The sequence below is a fragment of the Hordeum vulgare genome, chromosome 4H (genome assembly GCF_904849725.1).
Source record: "Hordeum vulgare subsp. vulgare chromosome 4H, MorexV3_pseudomolecules_assembly, whole genome shotgun sequence".
Taxonomy (NCBI): domain Eukaryota; kingdom Viridiplantae; phylum Streptophyta; class Magnoliopsida; order Poales; family Poaceae; genus Hordeum; species Hordeum vulgare.
The window spans coordinates 235,385,963-235,408,600 of record NC_058521.1 but is presented as its reverse complement, the minus strand read 5'-3'; the positions used below and the strand labels follow the sequence as shown (position 1 = coordinate 235,408,600).

The 22,638-nt window shown below is 50.2% G+C and overlaps 1 protein-coding gene across 6 annotated transcripts in view; it reads left to right on the top strand.

Moving 5' to 3' along the window:
* LOC123448440 (transcription initiation factor TFIID subunit 4b-like) overlaps positions 1–22,638 on the top strand; it is a 57,013-nt gene that overhangs the window by 32,218 nt on the left and 2,157 nt on the right. For 4 of the 6 annotated variants that reach the window (XM_045125332.1, XM_045125330.1, XM_045125331.1 and 1 more), the window contains exons 6-13: positions 3,057–3,175; positions 3,261–3,348; positions 3,462–3,597; positions 3,679–3,734; positions 3,804–3,860; positions 3,945–4,091; positions 4,702–4,773; positions 4,863–5,121. In XM_045125332.1, the coding sequence (XP_044981267.1) occupies positions 3,057–3,175; positions 3,261–3,348; positions 3,462–3,597; positions 3,679–3,734; positions 3,804–3,860; positions 3,945–4,091; positions 4,702–4,773; positions 4,863–5,121 (934 nt within the window). The remainder of the gene's footprint in view (positions 1–3,056; positions 3,176–3,260; positions 3,349–3,461; positions 3,598–3,678; positions 3,735–3,803; positions 3,861–3,944; positions 4,092–4,701; positions 4,774–4,862; positions 5,122–22,638) is intronic. The other 2 variants (XM_045125333.1, XR_006631769.1) reach the window with 1 other exon arrangement.

The window sequence follows — 22,638 nt, the reverse complement described above, 5'->3', positions numbered from 1 at the left end:
TGTTCGGCCGGGGTTAGCCGACGGAACGGTCGAGTTGCTGCCGTACCGGTAGTCCCTGTCGCCGACTGGTCAGGCCGGCTGGGTGCAGACATAGCTGGCTGAGGGGGTGGGCGAGGTGCCTGGCCCGGGAACGCCTGCTGCATAGCCACCGTCCGCTGCTCGATTGCGCGGGCATAGTACATGGCGGTCTGGATGTCCTGCGGTCCCCGAAGCTCTATGTCCACGCGGATATGATCCGGCAGACCGCCGACGAAGAGCTCGGCCCACTGACGGGCCGTCACGCCGGGCGCGTGGCACGCCAGGGCTTGGAAGCGGTCGGCGAAGTCCTGCACCGTGGAGGTGAAGGGGAGTTGGCCTAGCTCCGCCAGCCGGCTCCCGCGTATCGGCGGCCCGAAGCGAAGGAGACAGAGCTCGCGAAAGCGCTCCCATGGGGGCATGCCGCCCTCGTCCTGCTCGAGGGCGTAGTACCACGTCTGCGCGGCGCCTCGAAGGTGATATGAGGCGAGCCAGGTGCGGTCCGATGGAGCATGCGTTGCCCCCGAAAGAACTGCTCACACTAATTAAGCCAGTTGAGGGGGTCCTCGGTGCTGTCGAAGGTGGCAAAGTCGAGTTTGGCGAAGCGCGGCGGTGTCTGAGTATGGCCGCCGTGGCCGTACGGGTCGACGGTGTGGAGCAGCATGGGGGACGGCGCTGGGTCATTGGACGCACGGGGTCCCCCGTGAAACGGCTGCTCGTCGAGGCCGGCGTAGGGACCCGCAGAGCTGGAGGGCCCGCCGTACTGCAGGGCGGGCGCCGGCTGCGGTGACGACCCGGCCAACCAGGCCGGAAGCGGTGACGGCGAAGGCGGGAACCGGACCTGGTGGATCGGGACTCCCACCGGCGTGCTCGTAGCCGGCCCGGAGTGGATCGGCGGGGGGCCTGCAGCTGCAGCGGCTGCTGCAGGGGGGAAACAGGTGCGGCGGAGGCCGTGAGGGTCGGCGACAACCACTGCGGCCAGGGCGGGTTGGAGGCGGGAGGCGGCTGCAACTGCAGCTGGGGCTGCAACGACCCAGCGAGCGCCGCGGAGGCCGCCGGGTGCGGCGGTTGCCACGACAGGAGCAGCGGTGGGTGGCGTGGCCGGCGGCGGCCCGTAGGGCCTAGCCAAGTAGAGGCGGATGCCCTGGACCGCGGTGGCGAGATCACGGAGCGTTGCGGTGACTTCCTCCGTTGTGAAGACGGTGGGAACTGGCGCGGCGAAGGTAACCGACACCGGCAGAGAAGGGGTGCTGGCCGTGGTGGCCAGCGGGGCGGTGGTGGCGGTCGGCAGCGGGAGGGTTGAGGTGGGCGGCGGCGAAGACATGATCGCACCGAAGCTACCTGATACCAAACTGGTAGAAACTAGGGTTCTACCGGATCTTGGCCGGAGGTTGTAGGGGAAGGAGGGGATCGGCTGTGGTCGTCGGCGCAGGGGCGCCGTCTCGCACGGATGGGGGCGGCGGCGCGATGGAAGAGGCGGCTAGGGTTAGGGCACCGGCTCCTAGTTGGAGCCGATCAAAATAGATTGATCTTTGCTTCCTCTCAAAAGTGCTGATTACATGACTATATATAAGTTCCCTAGGCTATAATAAACTGGGCTAAGCCCCTAATATTATTAAGATAACTGGGCCAATTTTGCTAACTGGGCCTCTGGTCATAACACTACATGTAGACACCACTTGGGTATTCTAGTCCTGATGGCATGGTATGCCATCTTCGTCGCACTCTATATGGCAAGCCTCTCGTGCTTGGTTTGAGTGCCTCACCTAAGTGGTCACTGTTGCTGTTTTCTTGGTGGAGTGATCATGATCCCGTGCTCTTGGCCCACCTTCTGTCATGCGATTAGACTCTTCTATATGTCGATAACATAATCATCACTGGAGATGATTCTGAGTACGTTTTCTTTGTGAAGGCTTGTCTTAGTTAGCAGTTTCTTATGTCTGATCTTGGTCATCTTCGCTACTTCCTTGGGATTGAAGTTTCTTTTACCTGAGACGGGTTCTTTCTATCACAAGGGAAGTACATTCAGGACCATCCTGCTCGTCTTGCTCTTACCGATGAGCATACCGTTGAGACTCTGATCGGTGAGGTGAGCCTTTGTCTGATCCAACCTGCTATCATCATCTTGTTGGGTTTGTCTATCTAGCTATCATTTGTTCGGATATCTCTTATATCTTGCGTCGGTTCGTCTTTGCTCCCACTTCAGTTCACTACAATCATCTACTGGTTCTAGATATCTTCATGGGACGATTTCTCGTTGTAGTTTCACGCTCAAGTTCGTTACAGCTTCATGCCTGTTCGGATGCTACTTCGGGTAGTGATCCTTCGGATCTCAGTCGTTTTCTGCTTACTATGTTCTTCTTGGTTTTCTCATTGTCTAGAAGACAAAGAAACCAACTGCAGTTTCCCATTTGTGTGCAGAGGTTGAGTTGCAAGCTATGGCCCTTTTGACATCAGAGGTGACTTGGCTATGATGGTTGCTTGTGGATTTTTGTGTTTCTGTCACTACATCAACTCCTTTTATGTCCGATAGTGCAGGTGCTGTTAGTATTGTGTGACTCTGTGAAGCATGAGCTCACTAAGCATATTGGTATTGATGCTTCTTTCATGTGGTTATGTGTGGAGGATCAGGTGATTGCTCTACAATATATGTGCCTCCGATCCACAGTTAGGAGATTTTTCTTTAAGGTCTGGACTAGAACACAGCATCGTTTTTACCTTTTCAAACTCAGTGTTATTGATCCACCATGAGTTTGAGCGGTGAGGGGGGGATAGTATCCCTGTCATATACGGGGTTTTCTGCATATTTTACCACGCCTGTATGTGCATATATATACCGGCCTATGGCCTCGTGGGAATACCAAGTTGCGTATTCCTAACTGATAACACCCTGTGAGATTCGGTTGCAGAAGTGTAATTTTCCTTTATTTGCGTACACGCAAAATGAAAGCATTGCTGTCTGTTTTCTGTTTGTTTCTTAGCAATTTGACTAATTCTTGCACTCTACTCACCAAATGGCATGATTATTGCTGCTTGATTAGATTCAACCTAGTACTCAAGCACCTCCTTCTGGAGCAGCTTCCAAAACACCTCAAAAGAAGCCATCTGCTGGACAGAAGAAACCTTTGGAAGCAATTGGCTCATCCCCTCTACCATCTGGGTAATTGTTTTTTTTTCAATGCCCATTCTTACTCAATTTGATTGTACTTGCTCTTGGTTCCTGAGGCCTTTTTATATTGTGCCAGCAAAAAGCAGAAGGGATCTGGAGGCTTCCATGATCAAAGCATTGACCAGCTGAATGATGTTACTGCAGTTAGTGGTGTTAATCTGAGGGTATACATACTAACATTCTTTAACGTGCTTTTGTTCTTTTGCGTTGCTTTGTCTATACCTTGTAGTACCCATTATCAAATGAATTTTAATGCTGTAACTGTTATTTTTGCCAGGAAGAGGAGGAGCAACTTTTCTCTGCTCCTAAGGAAGAGAGTCGAGTTTCAGAAGCTGCTCGTAAAGTTGTACAACTGGAAGAAGAAAGGCTCATTCTACAGAAGGGGCCTCTGACAAAGAAATTAGCAGAGATCAGTTAATACCTTTATCATTCAAGTGCAGTTAAATTGATAGAGGAACTCCGTGTTCTATTTTCTAATGTTATTGTTTTTGCAGTGAGAAAATATAATCTGAAGAGCATAGGATGTGACGTAGAGCGTTGTCTATCGATGGTGAGAGATTATATAGCAAGGCCCTTCCCAGATTTTGCTTATGCCTAATCTAACTTAAGCTTTCTCCAGTGTGTTGAGGAGCGGTTACGAGGATTCATAAGCAATACAATAAGGCTTTCAAAACAGGTTCAATTTGCTGGTCTGTGGTCTCGTTGACATTTCGTACATAAAATGTAATCTCTGTATTTATTTATTTATTTATTTTTGCAGAGGGTTGATGTTGAAAAATCAAGGCATCATTATTATCCTTTATCTTCGGATGTTCGGAGTCACATACTGAGGGTGAACCGGGAAGCTAGAGAACAGTGGGACAGGAAGCTGGTGGTAGATGCCAACAGAATCAGGAAACAGAGTGATGTTAGTTCTGCAAGATGTTTCTGCTTGCATTTAATTTTATATTTACGTATACATTCATAGAAGTATGCTTTGTATGAAGGATTTTTTATGAAGTGGATTTTAGTTTTTCTGCATGGAATTTATTTAAGATCTTTAACAATTGTTTTACATCCTTATTAACACATTAACTGCCAATAACACGTACGTTATATCTTGTTTATAGCACATACTTTAGATGTTGGTGGTAATGTTGAATGTTTGAGAAACTCGATAGAAAATCAAATTTGGAACTAATATGGACTATCTGAAAAAAGGCACGTGTTAGGTTTGAGAGTGCATGTGTGGCTGGTTCACCAATTCAATCTCAGTTATTATTAGTTTTTTATTAGATAGGAACATCAGTGAATTAGATGTCAGATATATCCAATGTTTTTTTGCATCAGTTAATATGGGACATCTATAGCAGTTATACAGAAATATGGCAGTACAATTTGTGTGTGCACTGCAAACTTTCAGTTTAATTAGTCAATAAGCGTCCGTTACATGGAAAGAATCAGACACCCATTGTATAATTTCTGATAGTTTAGTAGGGGATTGCTATGGTGTTGTTTGACCGAATTCGTAACTGCAGGGAGATGACAATTCAGTTATTTCTTCAGAAAAGGACAAGGCTGAGAGCCGTGGAACATCAAAGCATGCTAAGGTTAGTTCTTCCGCTTTCAGGTCTCAGATGATTACTTTGTACATAAATATTACGTACTTGAGATGTGTATGATCTTATATGCATTTTAGACTTACAAGGAGGAAGATGATAAAATGAGAACGACAGCTGCAAATGCTGCTGTGCGAGTTGCAGCAGGGGGAGATGACATGCTTTCAAAGTGGCAATTGCTAGCTGAAAAAAATAAACTGAGAGGTGAAGGAGGCGATAGTTATTCTGACTCACTGCCAGGTACCATGTCGCCTCACAAGCTTTCACCAAAAGCTGGAAAGGGCTCAAGAGAACAGCATGAAATTGAAAAGCGAGGCTATTTTTCAATTCTTGGACCTGGTAAGCTCGTGATCCTTTGGCTGTTTGTCAGTCGTAGGAGTTTGTCATTTAGCTCAGTCCAGGAAGTTCTTTTTCTTCTTCGAGAAAACGCGAAAGCTTTGCATCTCGATGTATTGCAAAGGTAGGAATATTTGCTAATTTGGTGTTTGCTAGCGAGTCCGTTTAATTTGAGAAGTCTTGCTAGTGGTATTACTAGTCCCGAGTCCTATCAGGTACCTAACTGTTTTTAGGTATACTAGATTAATAAGGATCTTTTGGTTAAATTAGGAAGTGTCTATCTTATCTATTAGAGTTGTGATCTTATAGGATTTGGTTAGTTGATTCGTCTATAAAAGAGGGATGTCATTCTTTTCCAAATGGAAGCAGTCGATCAATCAACCTTATCCGTACTTTCTCTATTCTCCGGTATACTCCTGCCTTTCCTGATCTGTCTCCTGCACAATCTCCTTCTCCTTCGTTCTGTATACCTACCCCCTACCCTGTCCTGACCCTATATCTCTTATTAATCTCTATTGACAGCAGCAGCACCCACTTTGTTTTTCCTTCTCTCCCAGTGAAACGTCTCTAGCCTTACCAGGACCTGTCATGGCTTATGATGGCACGGCAATAGGACCATGGCACAGCTTGGCGAGCAGAGGTAGACTTTGACCATTCCATAAATGTGGTTACTGACCAACTGGACGGTCTAGCCAAACAGGTCACTGCCATCAGTGGTTATTTCCCATGAGTGCCACACTTATGAGGGTGCCTCTATTGTGGCTAGGTTGTTGCGAACAATTCTTTCTTCTTCAACACACCCTCCGCCTATGTTGTCTCAAGACAGCCGGTCCCAGGCCCGGGTAAAGGAGGGTTGTGATAGGCTTGACGAGCCAACGTTAAAACTGAGCCACTCTTATGGAGATGAAACCCAAAAGATTTTTGTTGGGGCGTAACCCTCTCAGTGACCGACGCGCAACATCGAAACCCGGGTGTGGTGTCAAATGGGCAAGGGCCGGGCCGTCACCCCCCCCCCCCCCCCCCCCGCGCGCGGTGGCGCCCGGTATCTTGATCTGGATACGGTGGCAAGTGAGCAAGGATCGGGTCATCGCATCCTTAGTGGCGTGCTACATCGACGCCTGGATGTAGTGTAAAATGAGCAAGGGTCTTCACATTTGCTCGATGAGTGCGAAGGGTAAGGAAGCTAGCCGAGCCTAGGAGGATCCGCTTAGGTAGCTGGAACGTAGGGTCCCTGACATGTAAGCTTCGGGAGCTAGTTGATACAACGGTGAGGAAAGATGTTGATATCCTTAGCGTCCAAGAAACCAAATGGAGGGGACAGAAGACGAAGGAGGTGGAGGATACCGGCTTCAAGCTGTGGTACACGGGGATGGCTGCAAACAGAAATGGAGTAGGCATCTTAGTCAACAAAAGCCTCAAATATGGCGTGGTAGACGTCAAGAGACATGGGGACCGGATAATCCTGGTCAAGCTGATAGTTGGGAACTTAATTCTCAATCTTATCAGCGCGTATGCCCCGCAAGTAGGTGACAACGAGAACACCAAGAAGGGAGTTCTGGGAAGGCTTGGAAGACTTGGTTAGTGTTAAGCTTCATGCACTAGCCAACGCAACCAAAAGTCTGAACTGATGGAAAGGGCTAGTGCAATCCACATATACTGTATCACCCCCTCTCACGTGTGACGGGGAAGACAAGTTAACACATGAAACCGGAAGAGAGCGACGGCGCGTGAAACTCACGTATGACTCAAGAAGCCTCTACGTGGACACAAAGGGGGCTACCAGCAATTTTTAATAAATTGCGAAAGCCAGGACTTAACTCAAGATCTTAGCTCTGATACCATGTTAAGCTTCATGCACTAGCCAACGCAACCAAAAGTCCAAACTGATGGAAAGGGCTAATGCAATCCATATATACTGTAACACCCCCTCTCACGTGTGACGGGGAAGACAAGTCAACACATGCAACCGAAAGAGAGCGACGGCGCGCGAAACTCACGTATGACTCAAGAGGCCTCTACGTGGACACAAAGGGGGGCTACCAACAATTTTTAATAAATTGCGAAAGCCAGGACTTGAACTCAAGACCTTAGCTCTGATACCATGTTAAGCTTCATGCACTAGCCAATGCAACCAAAAGTCCGAACTGATGGAAAGGGCTAGTTCAATCCGCATATACTGTAACAGTTAGGAGTGTACCGCTTGGCGAGAAACTCTCCATAGGAGGCCTCAATGGCCACGTGGGTACATCTAACACATGTTTTGAAGGGGTGCATGGGCACTAATGTATACCTTTAATTAACCATTATATTTTATTTTCTACCTCTAAAATGGTAAAACTGAAATGATAAATTGCCATTTTTGTGCATACCAGCAAAAATAACTGGTTGTAAATTAGTAACCTCATGACAAGAGTCTTCCATCCATGTAGCTAAGAATTTAAAAATACGTAACAAAAGAATACATGGATTAAACCAATCCTCAACTGGACGCGGGATATCCACGGAAACCTTGGCCTGCAAGGGATTGGGCAGTACCTTAGACTATGGCTGCTTGTGTCGCACACCACTCTGTCCACCGAGCCGGACAAGCTTGTCCGGAACTGGACGGCCAATGGCACCTACACGGCGCGGTCATGCTACCGGGCCACCTTCCACGGATCTATAACCTGCCGCTCATGGAAGGTGATTTGGAAGGGATGGGCGCCGCCAAAAGTGAACTTTCATTGGCTCGCCAACCAGGACTGCTGCTGGACCGCAGAGCGGCTCGCCCGCCATGGCCTTCCTCATCACCCTCGGTGCCTCCTATGTGACCAAGAGCCGAAAACGATCCGGCACCTGCTGCTCACATGCCCATTCGCGAGGCAGACCTGGCATGAGATTCTATCCTGGCTGCGCCTGCCGGCTCCGGCGCCAGATCAGGACGCCACGCTCCAGGACTGGTGGCGTCGGGCGAGGGACGCCACGCCACACCGGTTTCGCAAAGCGCTGATCTCGGTTGCTCTCTTGGTGCCTTGGATGATATGGAAGCATAGAAATGCGTGTGTTTTTGACCATGTAACCCCGTCGCTAGATGAGCTTGTTGACAAGTTTAAGGACGAATCCCGATGCTGGGCAAAAGCCGGGGCTAAAGGGCTCAGGATAACCTTGCCTTCATCCTGGGACGTCCATTGATCTCCTTGTAACGCTGATGTACTAGCCTCTTAGCAGGATGTAACACCCCCCTCTTTTCAATGCAATGAAACGCAAAGGCTTTTTGTGTTTTCTCGAAAAAAAAACAATCCTCAAAATAGTATGTGGAGTTAATTACACATGCATTCATCCACGCCGATTGTTTAAGACATTGGTATTCAAATTGTCAACAAAGAATTTTGTGAATTAAGATGAAACACAGGAGATAAGATATAAATGAAGATGCAGAGAAGCATGCCTAGCAAAAAATATATAAAGAAAGCTTATCGGTTCATATAGATCAGGTATGAACCATAGATGTCTCTCCTATGTATGAACCTGTACTATGTTGCTGGCCTAGAGGCCACTGTCAGGGTGGAGGAAGAAGGTGGTGCTGATGTGGTGGGCCTCACAACAACAGGTCCCTGAATTATTTTGTCAGACTGAAACTTTTAAATCCTTGGGGATAATAGCAAATGTGGGCAAAGAAGCACTTGGAAAAGCATGTCTCAAATTTGATGCATCGAAATAGTCCCTATTGTTAGAGTTATATTAGTGATGTCTTTTGGCCTTTTGCATTCTAGTCTCTTGGCATCCTCGTGTAGCCTTTTGGCATACTCATGTATGTGTATATATGTTGGCTTTGGCCTCCTAATAATACAAGTTGCTTTCATAACATGATATTAGAGCTCTAGGTATTTTTTTTCCGCACGCGCAACTCGTGCTCCTTCCGATCCAAACTCTCGCACGCCGCCGCCGGTGTTGTCTCTTCTCCTTCTCCGTGTCCTCTCCCCACTGCCCGCGCATCTCCAGCCGCAGGGTTCCAAGTCGAGAGGCATCCAGCTCCTGATTGAAGCGGTGCGCCTGGTTACGGCTGTTGAGAGACCCCATCGCTGTCGTTGTTCGAAGTCCGGTGCAGGCCACCCCATTGCTGCAGCCTGCTTCTCTGTTGCGGGACAATCCATCCACCCTAGATCGAGCCGCCCATCGGTCCAACTCTCTAGATCAAGCAGAGACATCAGCTATCGGAGGTCAGCCACTCCGTTCCAGCCGGGCCGCCTAAGTCTCCGCCGTTGGACCATTCCCAGCCAACGGTTCCCGCTGCCGTCTGCGTCCGCCGGCCACTGGTCCCCGCCCAAGCCGTTGTCCGCGTTCTCCCGAGATCGGCAGCCGTCGTCCGCGTTCTCCCGAGATCGGCAGCCGCCCGCCGGTTCCCGTGCTAGATCGGCCGCAACCACTTCTCAAGCATCTCACTACGTGGACGTGGATCGATCCACCCACTCGCATGTGTGTGCCTTTTCTTACGCGTGCTCCCTGCACGGTCCGTTGCTCTGCTTTGGGCTGCCCGTGGACTACTCTGCCAGTTGTGGTTCCAGCCTTGAGTCTTGTGGCTTTGCAAAAAAAGAGAAAGAAAGTACAATGCTTTCGTCGAGTATGCCTCTCCCTCGTTGCCCGGTGTTTGCCGACGGTATTCTGTTTATTGATCCCGGCTCATACATGCGCCTTCCCTCGGTGCCTGATGCTCACCCGCTTGGAGGTGGTGGTTGTCGCTCTACTTCAACACCTTTTGCGACTTTTGCCGGTCCTGCTAGCCACCCTACGTCGACTCCTTCGGCAGCTGCACCGCCTCTACTGGCCTATGTTGGTCGTTCTTCAACGACTCTTCCCACGACTTGGTCGTTCCATTGCACCAACGTAACCAAGTCACCTGTCATGCCCTACTCACTGGTGGATTGCTTAGTCGAGCAGGCGGACAGCGAGGCACAACAAGTGCGACCGTGTGAGGAGGAAGATCAGGGCCACAGACAGAGAGTGTGGAATAGTCTTCGGTAGGTTAGTTTCTATGTCAAGCGGGTCCTGTGCGAGCAAGTGCTATAAGTGTGGGCGAGTCCACAGATTGGGTCATGCCTTGTAATGAATGGTTTTGGACTCCTCCTTCGATCTAATTTCTGCAGCTCCTTTCCCCTTTCTTCTTCCTCAATCTCACCTACTCCTCTCGATCTCCTCTTCCCTCTGTTCGATCCGTGAGGGTCGTTACAACATGGTATCAGAGACGTGTTCCGATCCGCCGCCGCGCTTCAATCCCTCGGTCCGGCCATAAATCCACCACGAAAGGTGTTGGGTTGCTTCTGCGATCTGACGCGAAATCCCGAGTGGGGTAGGTTTGATTTGGGGCGGCAGCAACAACCTCATCGTGGACTCCGTCTGTGCAAACCAAGTTCATGCTCAAGGCCATGGAGGGCGTCCAGAGAACTCTAGAGGAATTACACGAAATTTGCGTCTCTGGCAACCAAGGTGCAACACTTGAGCACCCAGGTGATAAGAGTTTGGTGATGGGTTTGATGCGGTCAAGCGAACACAGGCCATGGACGCGGCGGCGCGGGCGGCAGCATCGTCTTCGACATTGCCCACTGCAGCGTTGCTGGTGAACAAAGGGCTTCTGCTGATTCACCCACCACCGCCCCTCCACCGCGTCGTGAGGACCACCAGGAGCACCAGACCGCACCGCTTCCTACACCGCATCGGGAGGAACATCACGAGCGCGACAACTACAGACGCAAGCCGCCCAAGCACGATTTTCCACGGTTCAGCGGCGGCGCACCGCGGCTATGGTTCGATCTTTGCCGCACCTATTTCAAGCTCTACGAGACGCCACCGGAACAGTGGGTGTCCACGGCGGTGCTGTACATGGAGGGGCATGCCGCACCCTGGTGCCAAGCTCACAAGCGCGTCTATGGCCTTGGCGATTGGTACGCGTTCGCTGCGTCAATTCAGGTAGAGTTTGGTCAAGATGAGTTTAATGCACTTCTGCATCACCTTCATCACCTCAAGCAGACGGGCACAATCACAGAGTACCGTCATGCTTTTGAGGCCATTATGTATCTTCTCATCACCATGGATCCCTCACTCAATCAGAAGTTCTTCGTGTTCCAATTCATCATCGGCCTTCGTGACGAGGTTCGCATGGGCGTGCGTCAACACACACCTACCAGTGGTTCTTGGGCAGCAACTCTCGCTAGGATTCACGAGGTGGAATCCGAGCACAGCAGGCCGCACAGCCCGCCCACCAGAGTACTCACGTCCTCTGTTACCCTCTCCGGTGCCTGTTGTGGCTGCCGCTCCCATTCCACCATGCAACGAAGCGAGGTCCCGATGATTTCGGCAGCGAGCGGCAACTCAGAGAATTCCGGCGAGCAAATGGTCTCTATTTCAAGTGCGGGGATAAGTATTCAAGAGAACATAGATGCAACAAGGAGGGCCAACTGCTTAGAATTGAGGTGGGCGATCACGGTGAACTTTTGTCAGATGATGCCATTCGTGCCCTGGAATTACTTGATGAAAATTCAGAGGAAGCTGCAGACTGCTATCAAATTTCAGTGCATGCTATTGTCAGTAAATCATCAGGATAATGCGGCTCTGAGCCTTGGTGGGAAATCAAGTAATGCTGCTACTTGTGGATTATGGAAGCACGCATACATTTGTGAATTCAATTTTGCGTTGCAAGCAGGCTGTGAGGTGCAAGACGTGGAACCGGTGACAGTACAGGTCACCAATGGGGAAACATTGCAATCAACACAACAGGTATCCAAATTGCAGTTGGTGCCAGGGAAATACTTCCACAACCGACATGCGGCTGCTGGATTTGGGAGCTTATGATGCTGTGCTCGGGTCGATTGGCTAGCACAATTCAGTCCCATGAACTGTCATTGGGGACTGAAAACAATGGAATTCCGGTATGGCCTCACTAACATTCAGCTACAAGGAGTACACTCGCCAGGGGAGCCAACACTGACCGAAATTCGAGCCGAGCAACTGTCAAAATGGATTCAGGGCAATGAGGTTTGGGCTTTAGCAGTCATTCATTCTGTGGGTCCTATACAGTCTACACCCGAGTCACTGCCTCTACCTTTGCAAGCCTGTCAAAATGGATTCAGGGCAATGAGGTTTGGGCTTTAGCAGTCATTCATTCTGTGGGTCCTATACAGTCTACACCCGAGTCACTGCCTCTACCTTTGCAAGCCCTGCTGGATGAGTTTGCTGATGTCTTCCAGGAACCCACCATCTTACCTCCCTATCGGTTGTTTGATCATGCTATACATTTGGAACCAGGCGCCACTCCTCCTAATGTTCGCCCTTACCGTCACTCTCCTCTTCAAAAGGACGAGATCGGGCGTCAGGTGGCTGAAATGCTAAAGGCATGCTTGATCACCAACAATATCAGTCCATTTGCTGCTCCGGTACTGCTTGTTAAGAACAAGAATGATACTTGGCGTTTTTGTGTTGATTATCGCCGGCTGAATGATATTACCATTAAGAACAAGTTTCCATTACCCGTGATCGATGAACTGCTTGATGAGTTGACGGGAGCTCATTTCTTTTTCTAAGTTGGATCTCCGATCTGGTTATCATCAGATCCGGATGCGGCCTGAAGATGAAGCAAAAGCTGCATTCAAAACTCAACACGACCACTTTCAGTTTCGCGTAATGCCGTTTGGCGTGACAAATGGGCAACCTACATTCCAGTGTTTGATGTATACAGTTTTGGCGCCTCGCACGAGGAAGTTTGTTATTGTTTTTCTGGACGTCATCCTGACTTACAGTAAGTCTTCCGACGAGCATCTGCAGCATTTGCGTCAGGTCTTGAGAATCCTGCATCAGCATCAGTTGTATGCTAAATTTTCAAAGTGCAGTTTTACCAAGACCGAAATCAATTACTTGGGCCATGTGATTTCGGCAGAGCGAGTGGTAACTGAAGCGGATAAAACAGAGGCAGTCCAGAATCGTCCCTAACCCTCCTCACCAACTGAGTTACGAGCATTTCTCGGTCTCACAGGTTACTATCGGAAGTTTGTCCGCAATTACAACATCCTCACCAAGCCCGTCACAACTCTCCCGAGCAAGAAAGGCTTCCCGTGGTATGATGCAGCTGCAACAACCTTCCAGCAACTGAAGCAGGCGATGACCAAAACGCCAGTGCTCGTGCTACCTGATTTTTCACTTCCCTTCACCGTGGAGACTGATGCTTGCGATACAGGGATCGGGGCCATTCTATCACAACAAGGTCACCCTGTCTCATTCCTTAGTCGAGCGCTTGGGACCAACAACAAGAAGCTATCAGTGTATGAGAAAGAGTTCCTTGCAGTGATGATGGCGATCGATCGATGGTGACCGTATCTTCAGCGAGGACAATTCACAATATTAACTGATCACAAGAGTCTGTGTACACTCGGGGAATAACATTTGAGCTCAGATTTTCAGAGGAAAGCAATGGCTAAGTTGGGCGGCCTCCAATTCAAGTTCAAGTATCGTAGGGTTGTTGAGAATACTGGAGCCGATTCCTTGTCCAGTGTGGAGCATTTGTTCATAACCACGGCTACATTGATGTGTCAGCCTTCGTGGATTCAGGAGGTACGCAATTCGTATCACACTGATTCTAAAGCAAATGAGCTCTTGAAAGCATTGGCGATATGCTGTTCGGACGATCATGGCCATGAACTGGATAGGGGCATGATCAAATACAAGGGCCGTCTCTGGATTGGAGATAATGCAGCGTTACAAACCAAATTAATCAGTGAGCTTCACTCAGTTGTTGGGGACATTCTGGGATACGACCAACTTATCTACGCTTGAAGAATTTATTCTATTTGCCGGGCATGAAGCTGCAAGTGGAAGAATTCGTTAAGCAGTGTGGTGTCTGCCAACATGCAAAGCATGAGCACACACATCCACCGGGGACTCCGCAACCTTTACCCATTCCTGCTCGAGCTTGGGGTGAGGTCATCATGGACTTCATCGAGGGGTTGCCGCGCTCAGAGGGCGCGGATATCATTTTGGTGGTGGTCGACCGATTGACCAAGTTCGCCCATTTCATCGCTCTTCATCACCCGTTCACAACTTTGCAAGCAGCCAAAGCTATCCTCGACAACATTGTCCGGCTGCATGGAGTGTCGGAATCAACCGTCTCAGACAGGGACAAGATCTTCACGAGCACGTTCTGGCGAGAACTGTTTGTGCTCGTCGGCACAAGACTGCCCTACACAACGGCATATCACCCGCAGACTGATGGGCAAAGCGAGCGGGTAAGTCAGTGTCTGGAGCACTACCTGCGTTGCGCCGTCCACGACATGCCGCATAGCTAGAAGTGTTGGCTGCTCATGCTTGAATTTTGGTACAATGCAAGTCATTACGCTTGAATTTTGGTACAATGCAAGTCATTACAATGCTATTGGGCGCACCCCATTGAAAGCTCTGTATGGCCTGGAACCCAATTTCGCCGCCCTGCCTAATCTGTTCAATGTCAAAACACCAGATTCACTATAGGAGTTGGCCGCCGAGCACCAGCCATTCACTGACATGCACAAGGCGCATCTGTTACGAGCCCAACATTGATGAAGCATCAAGCGGACCGCAAGCGCACAGATCGGGAGTTCAGTGTGGGAGATCAACTCTTACTGAACTGCAACCATATGTCCAGTCGTCCGTGGTTAGCCGGCCATGCTCGAAACTCGCCTACAAATTCTTCGACCCTTACAAGATCGTTGGTCGTGTGGGATTAATGGCCTACAAGCTAGATTTGCCGCCGGAGAGCAAAATTCATCCTGTTTTTCATGTGTCACAGCTGAAGCTGTTCACGGCGGACTACTCTCCAGTCTTCACTCAGTTACCGGCACCGCCAGACCTCATCATCGGCGACTTGGTGCCGCACGCAATCCTGGAGCGTCGCCTAGTCAAGATGGGAAACGCGGCGATTTCACAAGTCCTCGTACATTGGCGCACACTGTCACCGGCAAGTGCGACGTGGGAGAACTACCACGTTCTCTAGCAATGCTTCCCTGGCATTGAGCTTGGCGAGGGGGCTTTGTCCCAAGGAGGGGAAAATGTCACGCCCTACTCACTGGTGGATCGCCCAGTCGAGCAAGCGGACAGCGAGGCACAACAAGTTCGGCCGCTTGAGGAGGAGGTTCAGGCCCACATGCAGAGAGTGTGGAATAGTCTTCGGTAGGTTAGTTTCTATCAAGTGGGGCCTGTGCCATCAAGTGCTATTAGTGTGGGCGAGTCCACAGACTGGGTCATGCCTTGTAATGAATGGTTTTGGACTCCTCCTTCGATCTAATTTCTGCAGCTCCTTTCCCCTTTCTTCTTCCTCAAGCTCACTTGCTCCTCTCGATCCCCTCTTCCCTCTGTTCCAATCCGTGAGGGTCGTTACATTACCTTTGTCGTGAGAAGAGCCATAGCTCGCAACTCAGCCGCTGCACTTGAACGGGAAACTGCAGTCTGTTCCTTCGTCCTCCATGCAATGAGAGAACCACCAAGAAAGACACAGTAAGCAGAAAGTGACCGGCGATCCTAAGGATCAGTAGCCTAGGGTAACATCTGAATAGGCATGGAGTTGTCATGAGCTGGAACGAGGAATGAGAAGACGGTGAGAGATCGTGCCACGAAGATATTGTAGAACACGAAGAAGGTGACTAGTGAACCGAAGTGGGCGAAGAAACAAATTGACTCGGGATATGGACAAGATAGGAGATATCCGAACGAGTGACAATGATATAGACAAGACTCCCAACAAGATGATGATAACAAGTTGGATCAGACAAGGGCTCACCATCATAAGCACGAAGGTGAACATTAAGCTTCATAGGAGTCTCAGCAGTGCGCCCATCACTAAGAGCTGCACAAGTAAGAAGATCCTGGATATACTTCTCCTGGGAAATAAAAAAGCCATTAGAGGTGGAGGAAATCTCAATCCAAGGCCATCGACATGCATGTGCGAGCGGTGCGTCGGCACCGGGCCCCCAAAAGAGTTGGGGCCCCCGAGTAGCTATGTCATTAGAAGGCCTTAGTCACTATTAGGCTGAGAACTGCACGAGAGAAAAAAAAGGCTGCCTGTTTGGCTTTTCGTTTACGCAAGTCGCCGAGCCCTAATCTCGCCGCCTTCCGTGCCCTGTCGTCTCCTAATCCACCATTCATCCGAATGCCCGAGAGCCTCAAGCCATGCCGTGTGTCTTGAGTCCTCACACTGTCACACTCGTTAGCACGCGTCTATTAAGCAATTTGTCTTCTGGAAATAAAAATTCGATTCTGGTGCCTAAAGACCTTATTGAGCCTCGTTTTGCATTTTGCACCGGGGCCCCAAATTTCTAGAGACGGCCCTGTCTCAATCCCAAGAAAGTAACTAAGAGGACCAAGATCAGACATAGAAACTGCTCATTGGGACGGGCTTTGAAAAAGGCAATGTACTCAAGATCATCGCCAGTGATGATCATGTCATCAACATATAGAAGAAGGGTGTGAGCACGAGCAGAAAGGTGGACAAACAACGTTGGATCATGAGCACTAGGTGAAAAACCATCTGCAGTGACCACAGAGACAAAACGCCCAAACCAAACATGGGGGGCTTGCTTAAGGCGCGACGAAGACAACAAACCATGCCATCACGAACTGAATACCCAGGTGCTGGCTGCATATTGTTAAGCTTCATGCACTAGCCAACGCAACCAAAAGTCCAAACTGATGGAAAGGGCTAGGCAATCCACATATACACTTCAACACCCCCTCTCGCGTGTGACGGGGAAGACAAGTCAACACGTGCAATCGGAGAGAGCAACGGCGCAGGAAACTCACGTATGACTCAAGAGGCCTCTACGTGGACACAAAGGGGGCTATGTGCAATTTTTTAAATAAATTGCGAAAGCCAGGACTTGAACTCAAGATCTTAGCTCTGATACCATGTTAAACTTCATTCACTAGACAACGCAACCAAAAGTACGAACTGATGGAAAGGGCTAGGCAATCCACATATACACTTCAACATATATAAACCTCCTCACGCAACTCACCTTAAGAAAGACATTCTTAACACCAAGCTGAGACACGGACGAGTGGCGAACAGAGGCCACAACGAGAAGTGTGCGGATAGTGGTCATATGGTCCACAGCAGCAAAAGTCTCATCGTAATCACGACCATGCTCCTGTTAAAAGCCACGAGCTACAAGACGAGCTTTATAGCGCTCAATGGAACCATCAAAGCGAGTCTTAATCTTATAGACCCGCTTACACGTGATGGAACGAACACGGGGAGGAAGAGAGACCAGATCCCATGTGCAGGTGCGCTCAAGGGCAGCAAGCTCCTTTGCCATTCACGATGAACAACAACATCTTGATAAGAAGTCGACTCAAGAACGGTCGAAAGACCATAGCGAGAAGGAGAATATCGGCCAGGGGGCGTACAAGGCCGAGAACGAAGACCGTAAGTCGGTTGAGGAGGGGAAGACGACACACTAGAGGTAGAAGGCACATCAGTAGACTCATCCACAACGTGTGGACGACGAGTATAATGGAATGAAAAGGAGGGAAGAGGTGGAATCACTGGAGGTGGAGATGAGGAATGTATCGGTGGAGAAGGTGGAGAGTGATGCGATGGAGGAGAAGAAATCGTAGGAGAGGATGGTGTCAGATCTGCAATAGTAGGACGGGGAGTAGGAATACCGGGCATAGTGGGAGGTGTAGACTCATCAATAGTGACATCTCGAGAAATACGCATTTGACGATCGACAGGATCCCAACATCGATAACCCTTATGCTCGTCACTTTATCCGAGAAAGACACACTCGATAGACTAAGCAGTTGGTTTGGTGCGTTCACGAGGGGCAAGCAAAACATAACAAACGCAACCAAACAAACGTAGCGCCTAATAATCAGGAGAACGACCAGTGCTCGAGAGGAATACCACCATGTAGAGCAGTAGATGGCTGGATGTTAATGAGATAGGTGGAAGTGGTAACAACCTCATCCCAGAAGTGAGGCGGAAAAGAGGCGGCGATCATCATCGCACGCGCGTCTCAAGAAGGTGACAATGCTTGCGCTCAGCCACACCATTCTGAGCATGAACACCACGGTAAGAGAACTAAGGAAGAGTACCTTGCTCAACAAGGAATGCTCGCAATGCATGGGAGATATACTCACCAGCTGAATCTGCGCGAAAAACACGAATAGGAGTCGAAAACTGGGTATGAACCATGACAACAATTTTTGTATATAGATAAGACCTCGCTACGAGAAGACATGAAATAGATCCAAGTGTATCGAGAAAAATCATCTATAAAGATTATATAGTTAGTCATGACCCCCTTTCGAAGCGAAGGGAGCTGGACCCCAAGCTAACGCCTGGATTGGTATTTTTTGGGCGCCGATTGCAAGCATTTATTTGTGGCGGGCATGTGACGGGCCCACCACTACTTCCTCGCAGACCAGTGGCTGGAGCTAATTATCACCCTCCATGTTAGCATTCATCACGCGGGCAAATTCAGAAGGGGTTACTTCTGGCAGGTCTGAACCTAGGCCCACCACTGCTAGTTAGGAAAAGTACCAGTGGCGGGTGTCCGGCCGTGGCCATCACTAGTTTGATGCCACCTATAAGCCTTTTCAAGTAGTGCACATGTGCTCTCCAAGCATCCAAGCAAAGAGGCACTACTAGATCCAGAATCAACAAAAAGAACAAGTAGCTAGGTAAAGTTCTTCCAAAATCTCTAAGGAGAAGTGAGGTCTTGAGAGATCTATGGATTTGGAGGTCTTGGTAATTCCTTGAGATTCTTCTCCTAATGGAGGCCTTGATCTCCAAAGAGAAGGGGTAGATGATCAAAGCTCTCAAGTAGTTCTAATAGCTCTGCTAACACTAGAAAGTGAGAGGGGGCTGGTTTTTATAGTCTAGGGACGAACTAGAGTAGGTGGGAGGGAGGGATACATGGCTTTTGGCCAAACTGCACGCAGGCCGGACGTCTGGGTTGGTGTGTGGACGTCCAAGCTCAGGCCGGACTGTTCGGGTTGCTAGCCGGACCTCCTTCGGCTGTAGCAGGTGCGGTTTCGGCTGGCGTTTTATTCAGGCGTGACACATCCTCTACAGGGGTCGGAAGTCTGGGCTCCAGGCTGCCTGAAAAGTCAGAGAGCACTTTTGTCCAGGTCAACGATTTTGCTATTGATGTTGCACGCCCTTCAAGCTGGACGTGTGGGTTGGTGACTAGATCGTGTGGTGTCAAGTCGGACGTCCAAGTTGGTGGTTGGACTCTGGCTACTGTAGTTTTGACTGCCTTCCTTGTCTTCTTGCTTCTCCTCCGCCAGGATTTGGCCTTCTTCCTCCATGGTCGATTCTTGGTACGTGTGTCCGCGTAGGGTCTCCGTGTGAGGTAGTAGCCATATCTCATATGAATGCATAGGGAGTTCAAGAGGAGCGAATCACCTTGGTTTCAGTGGCACGTGTGCGTTTGGTTTGTTAGAAAAGCAACTTATCTCTATTGAAGGCCGAAAGGGCATATATATATTACAGAAGACTTGAGGTGCAAGGAAAGTAAACATGGACTAATAAGACTCCTAGACCAATACTAATACTTCCTAACACCCCCCCTCAAATGCAAAGCGTATGCAATAGCATTACATTTGAAGAAGTGTAATACTAAAAAAATGATAATCCAAATCCACGTCCTAAGAGTGTCGTCGTAGTATGAAGAGTCTTCAAAACCTGCGAGTCAAGCCAAGGGGATAGTGAAGAGATGGCACATCAGAGGAAGACACCACATCAATAGAGGAAGACACCACATCAATAGACGATACAAGAGAAGTATTAAGAGAAGATGGGTTGTCAAAGGAAGATGTCACATCAAGAGAGTAAAGCATTGCGTAGAAAATCATAGTCCACGACAACCGACGGCGAAAGAAGCTCGGCGGTTAAGACACGATAGGCGTAGATCGACAATGCAAAAAGGAGTCCCGAAAATCCTATAGAAAACAACAAGGGCAAATAGGCCACAAAAGTTGTATAGGATCAGGACCAGAGAAAGATTAAAGGCCGACGGAAAAAGGCATTGTGGACTCATGGCATAAGAAACACAAAATATCAACAGATTTGGTGTACGCAGCGAAAAACACAGACTAAAAGGCAATTATACTAGACGGCAGAGTAGTGGAAGAAACATCATTTTTAAAATAGATATATGATGCCTCACGAAAACAGATCAAGCAACACCAAACTGGCATGCCTCAGAGGACATGAAGCCAGCAGCCAAAACTGGGCTTGAAGCGGCATGGGGCAAGCAGGAGAAGGCTAGCAGCAACGCATAGCAGGAAACACAGCGTCTCAAGGGCAAGGGCAACGAGCAGCAGCAGCAGCAACACGGAGCAGCTGGCATGAGTTGCACGAGTTGGGGTCGAGACGAGGCGGACGGACAAACAGCAGCGTGCCCGATCTGAAGATCTTGACCTTCGGTGGCTCTGCCCGATCTGGACAGAAAATCATGAGGCGGCCCAAAACAGATGGAGGCAAGGCGTACACCGATGGGATCCATCTGGTGGGCACATAGATCCGGATGGGAGACCTGCTGCGTGCACGTCGATCAGATCAGCGACCGGGTGACATCTGCAGCGGGGTGGTTGTCTTGCAGCGGCCGGACCTGCGAGGCGATTTGCAGCGGGGTGGTTGATTTGCAGCGGCGACCTGGACTGTGAGGCAGCGGCGAGATTGGATTGGGAGGGCGAGTTGCGGTCCCCGAAAAAAACAACCTAAGCTCTAATACCATGTTAGGAAAGCAACTTATCTCTTTTGAAGGCCCAAAGGAAAACAAGACTTGAGGTGCAAGGAAAGTAAACATGGACTAATAAGACTCCTTGATCAATACTAATACTTCCTAACATGGTCCACTTGGCGCTTGGTGTCCATTGGGGGGGGGGGGGGGGGCACCACGGGACCAACTCCCATGATCAGTAGCCATAGCAATCAACATATTAAGGACCTCCATGGCAATGACAAAAAGCATGGGGGACAAGGGGTACCCCTGCCCTGCCGCAGCATGTGGAGATGAGAAATGGGTTCACCCGGCATGGAATTCACCATCACCCAAGTGCTTGCCTTGGAGACAAGAGTCTAGATCATATTGCACCAGCGCACTGTAAAGCACAACACATAGCTACAACAACAACAACAAAGCCTTTAGTCCCAAACAAGTTGGGGTATGTTAGAGGTGAAACCCATAAGATCTCGCGACCAACTCATGGTTGTGGCAGATGGATAGCAAGCTTTCACGCAATGGCTAGTTCTTTGGTGATGCTCCATCAGATCTTATAGGAGCACCATTGCAGCAAAAAAAAACCACGAAACCGAGCCAAAAGCACGGGCAACTTCCAACTTCCAACTCTAGGAGCACCACTGGTTGATTCACAGCATGAATTTGTCTGGCCATCATTTGAACCAACATGAAGTTGTCCTGGATTGATCCCCATTTGATACCGAAAAAGGCATTCGCCCCGCTTTGTAAATAAAGCAACGATCCACATACAGAAATCATACAACCCAACACCACACACACCCAAGGCAGGGGCTGACGAAGTGACGATCAGCAACATCAAAACTCGATGACCCAGGAAACTCCAAAGTGGTGCTTCCAAGAAAGAAAAGACACCGAAGAGCTGCCACCGCTCGATCCACTGAATCAAGGTTTTCACCCGGAGTACGACAAAGGACACAGGGCTACCGCGATGGAGCCTTTAGGAAGGGAACGACGCATGGATGCCGCCGCCATCGGTCTGGTCCGAACCAGACGAGGTTTTCCCCTCAGCCACCACCCTCCGCCTCCGCCTGTGGTACGACACGGCAGGAGATCGCCGACTGCACCACCACCATAGATCGTCGAAGGCCCGCCCCCATACCGCCCATGCGGCCATGGCAACGAGCCTGTCAGCACTCGAGCCGCGAGCTCCGCCCACGAGCCAGCAGCTCCCACCACCAGGGCCGCCGCCCCGCTTCCAAATACTCCGGAGACCATCAAAGGTGCCGGCTTGAGCCAACCGACAGGACCCAAGCATCAACAGAACTGCCGGTGGCCGTCCCACCCCGCAACATCGATCTGCAGCCAGGAGGCCAAGCCTGGAAGAGGGGAGGGGGAGCGGAGCTCGTCCGGACCGGCGCCCCCTACGCCAGTGACGAGCAATCGGTCTGCCCGTCCCTCCAACAGCCTCCCCTGCGTCGCCCCTGACGCCCTACCACGGTCTCCGGCCAGATCCCCACGAGAGGGGGCAGCCACCCGTCGTCCGCCGGCGAGGACCGCCGGATCAACCGCGTCCCGCCGCCAAAGAGGGCCTCCAGAGGAGCCAGCACCCTGACTCGTACCACCGTCGTGACGCGCGGGCGCCCCGCCGCCAGGCACCATCTCCTGACCGACCATCGGCCGCCAGGCCCGCCTCGAACAGAGCCGCCGCAGCCCGCGCCCCCCGCGGGGTAGATCCAGCCGAAGCCGCCGCCGCCGCCCCGGCCACGCATCCGCCCTGAACCACCCGCGTCCGGCCCTCCACTCTCGGCCTGCCGCT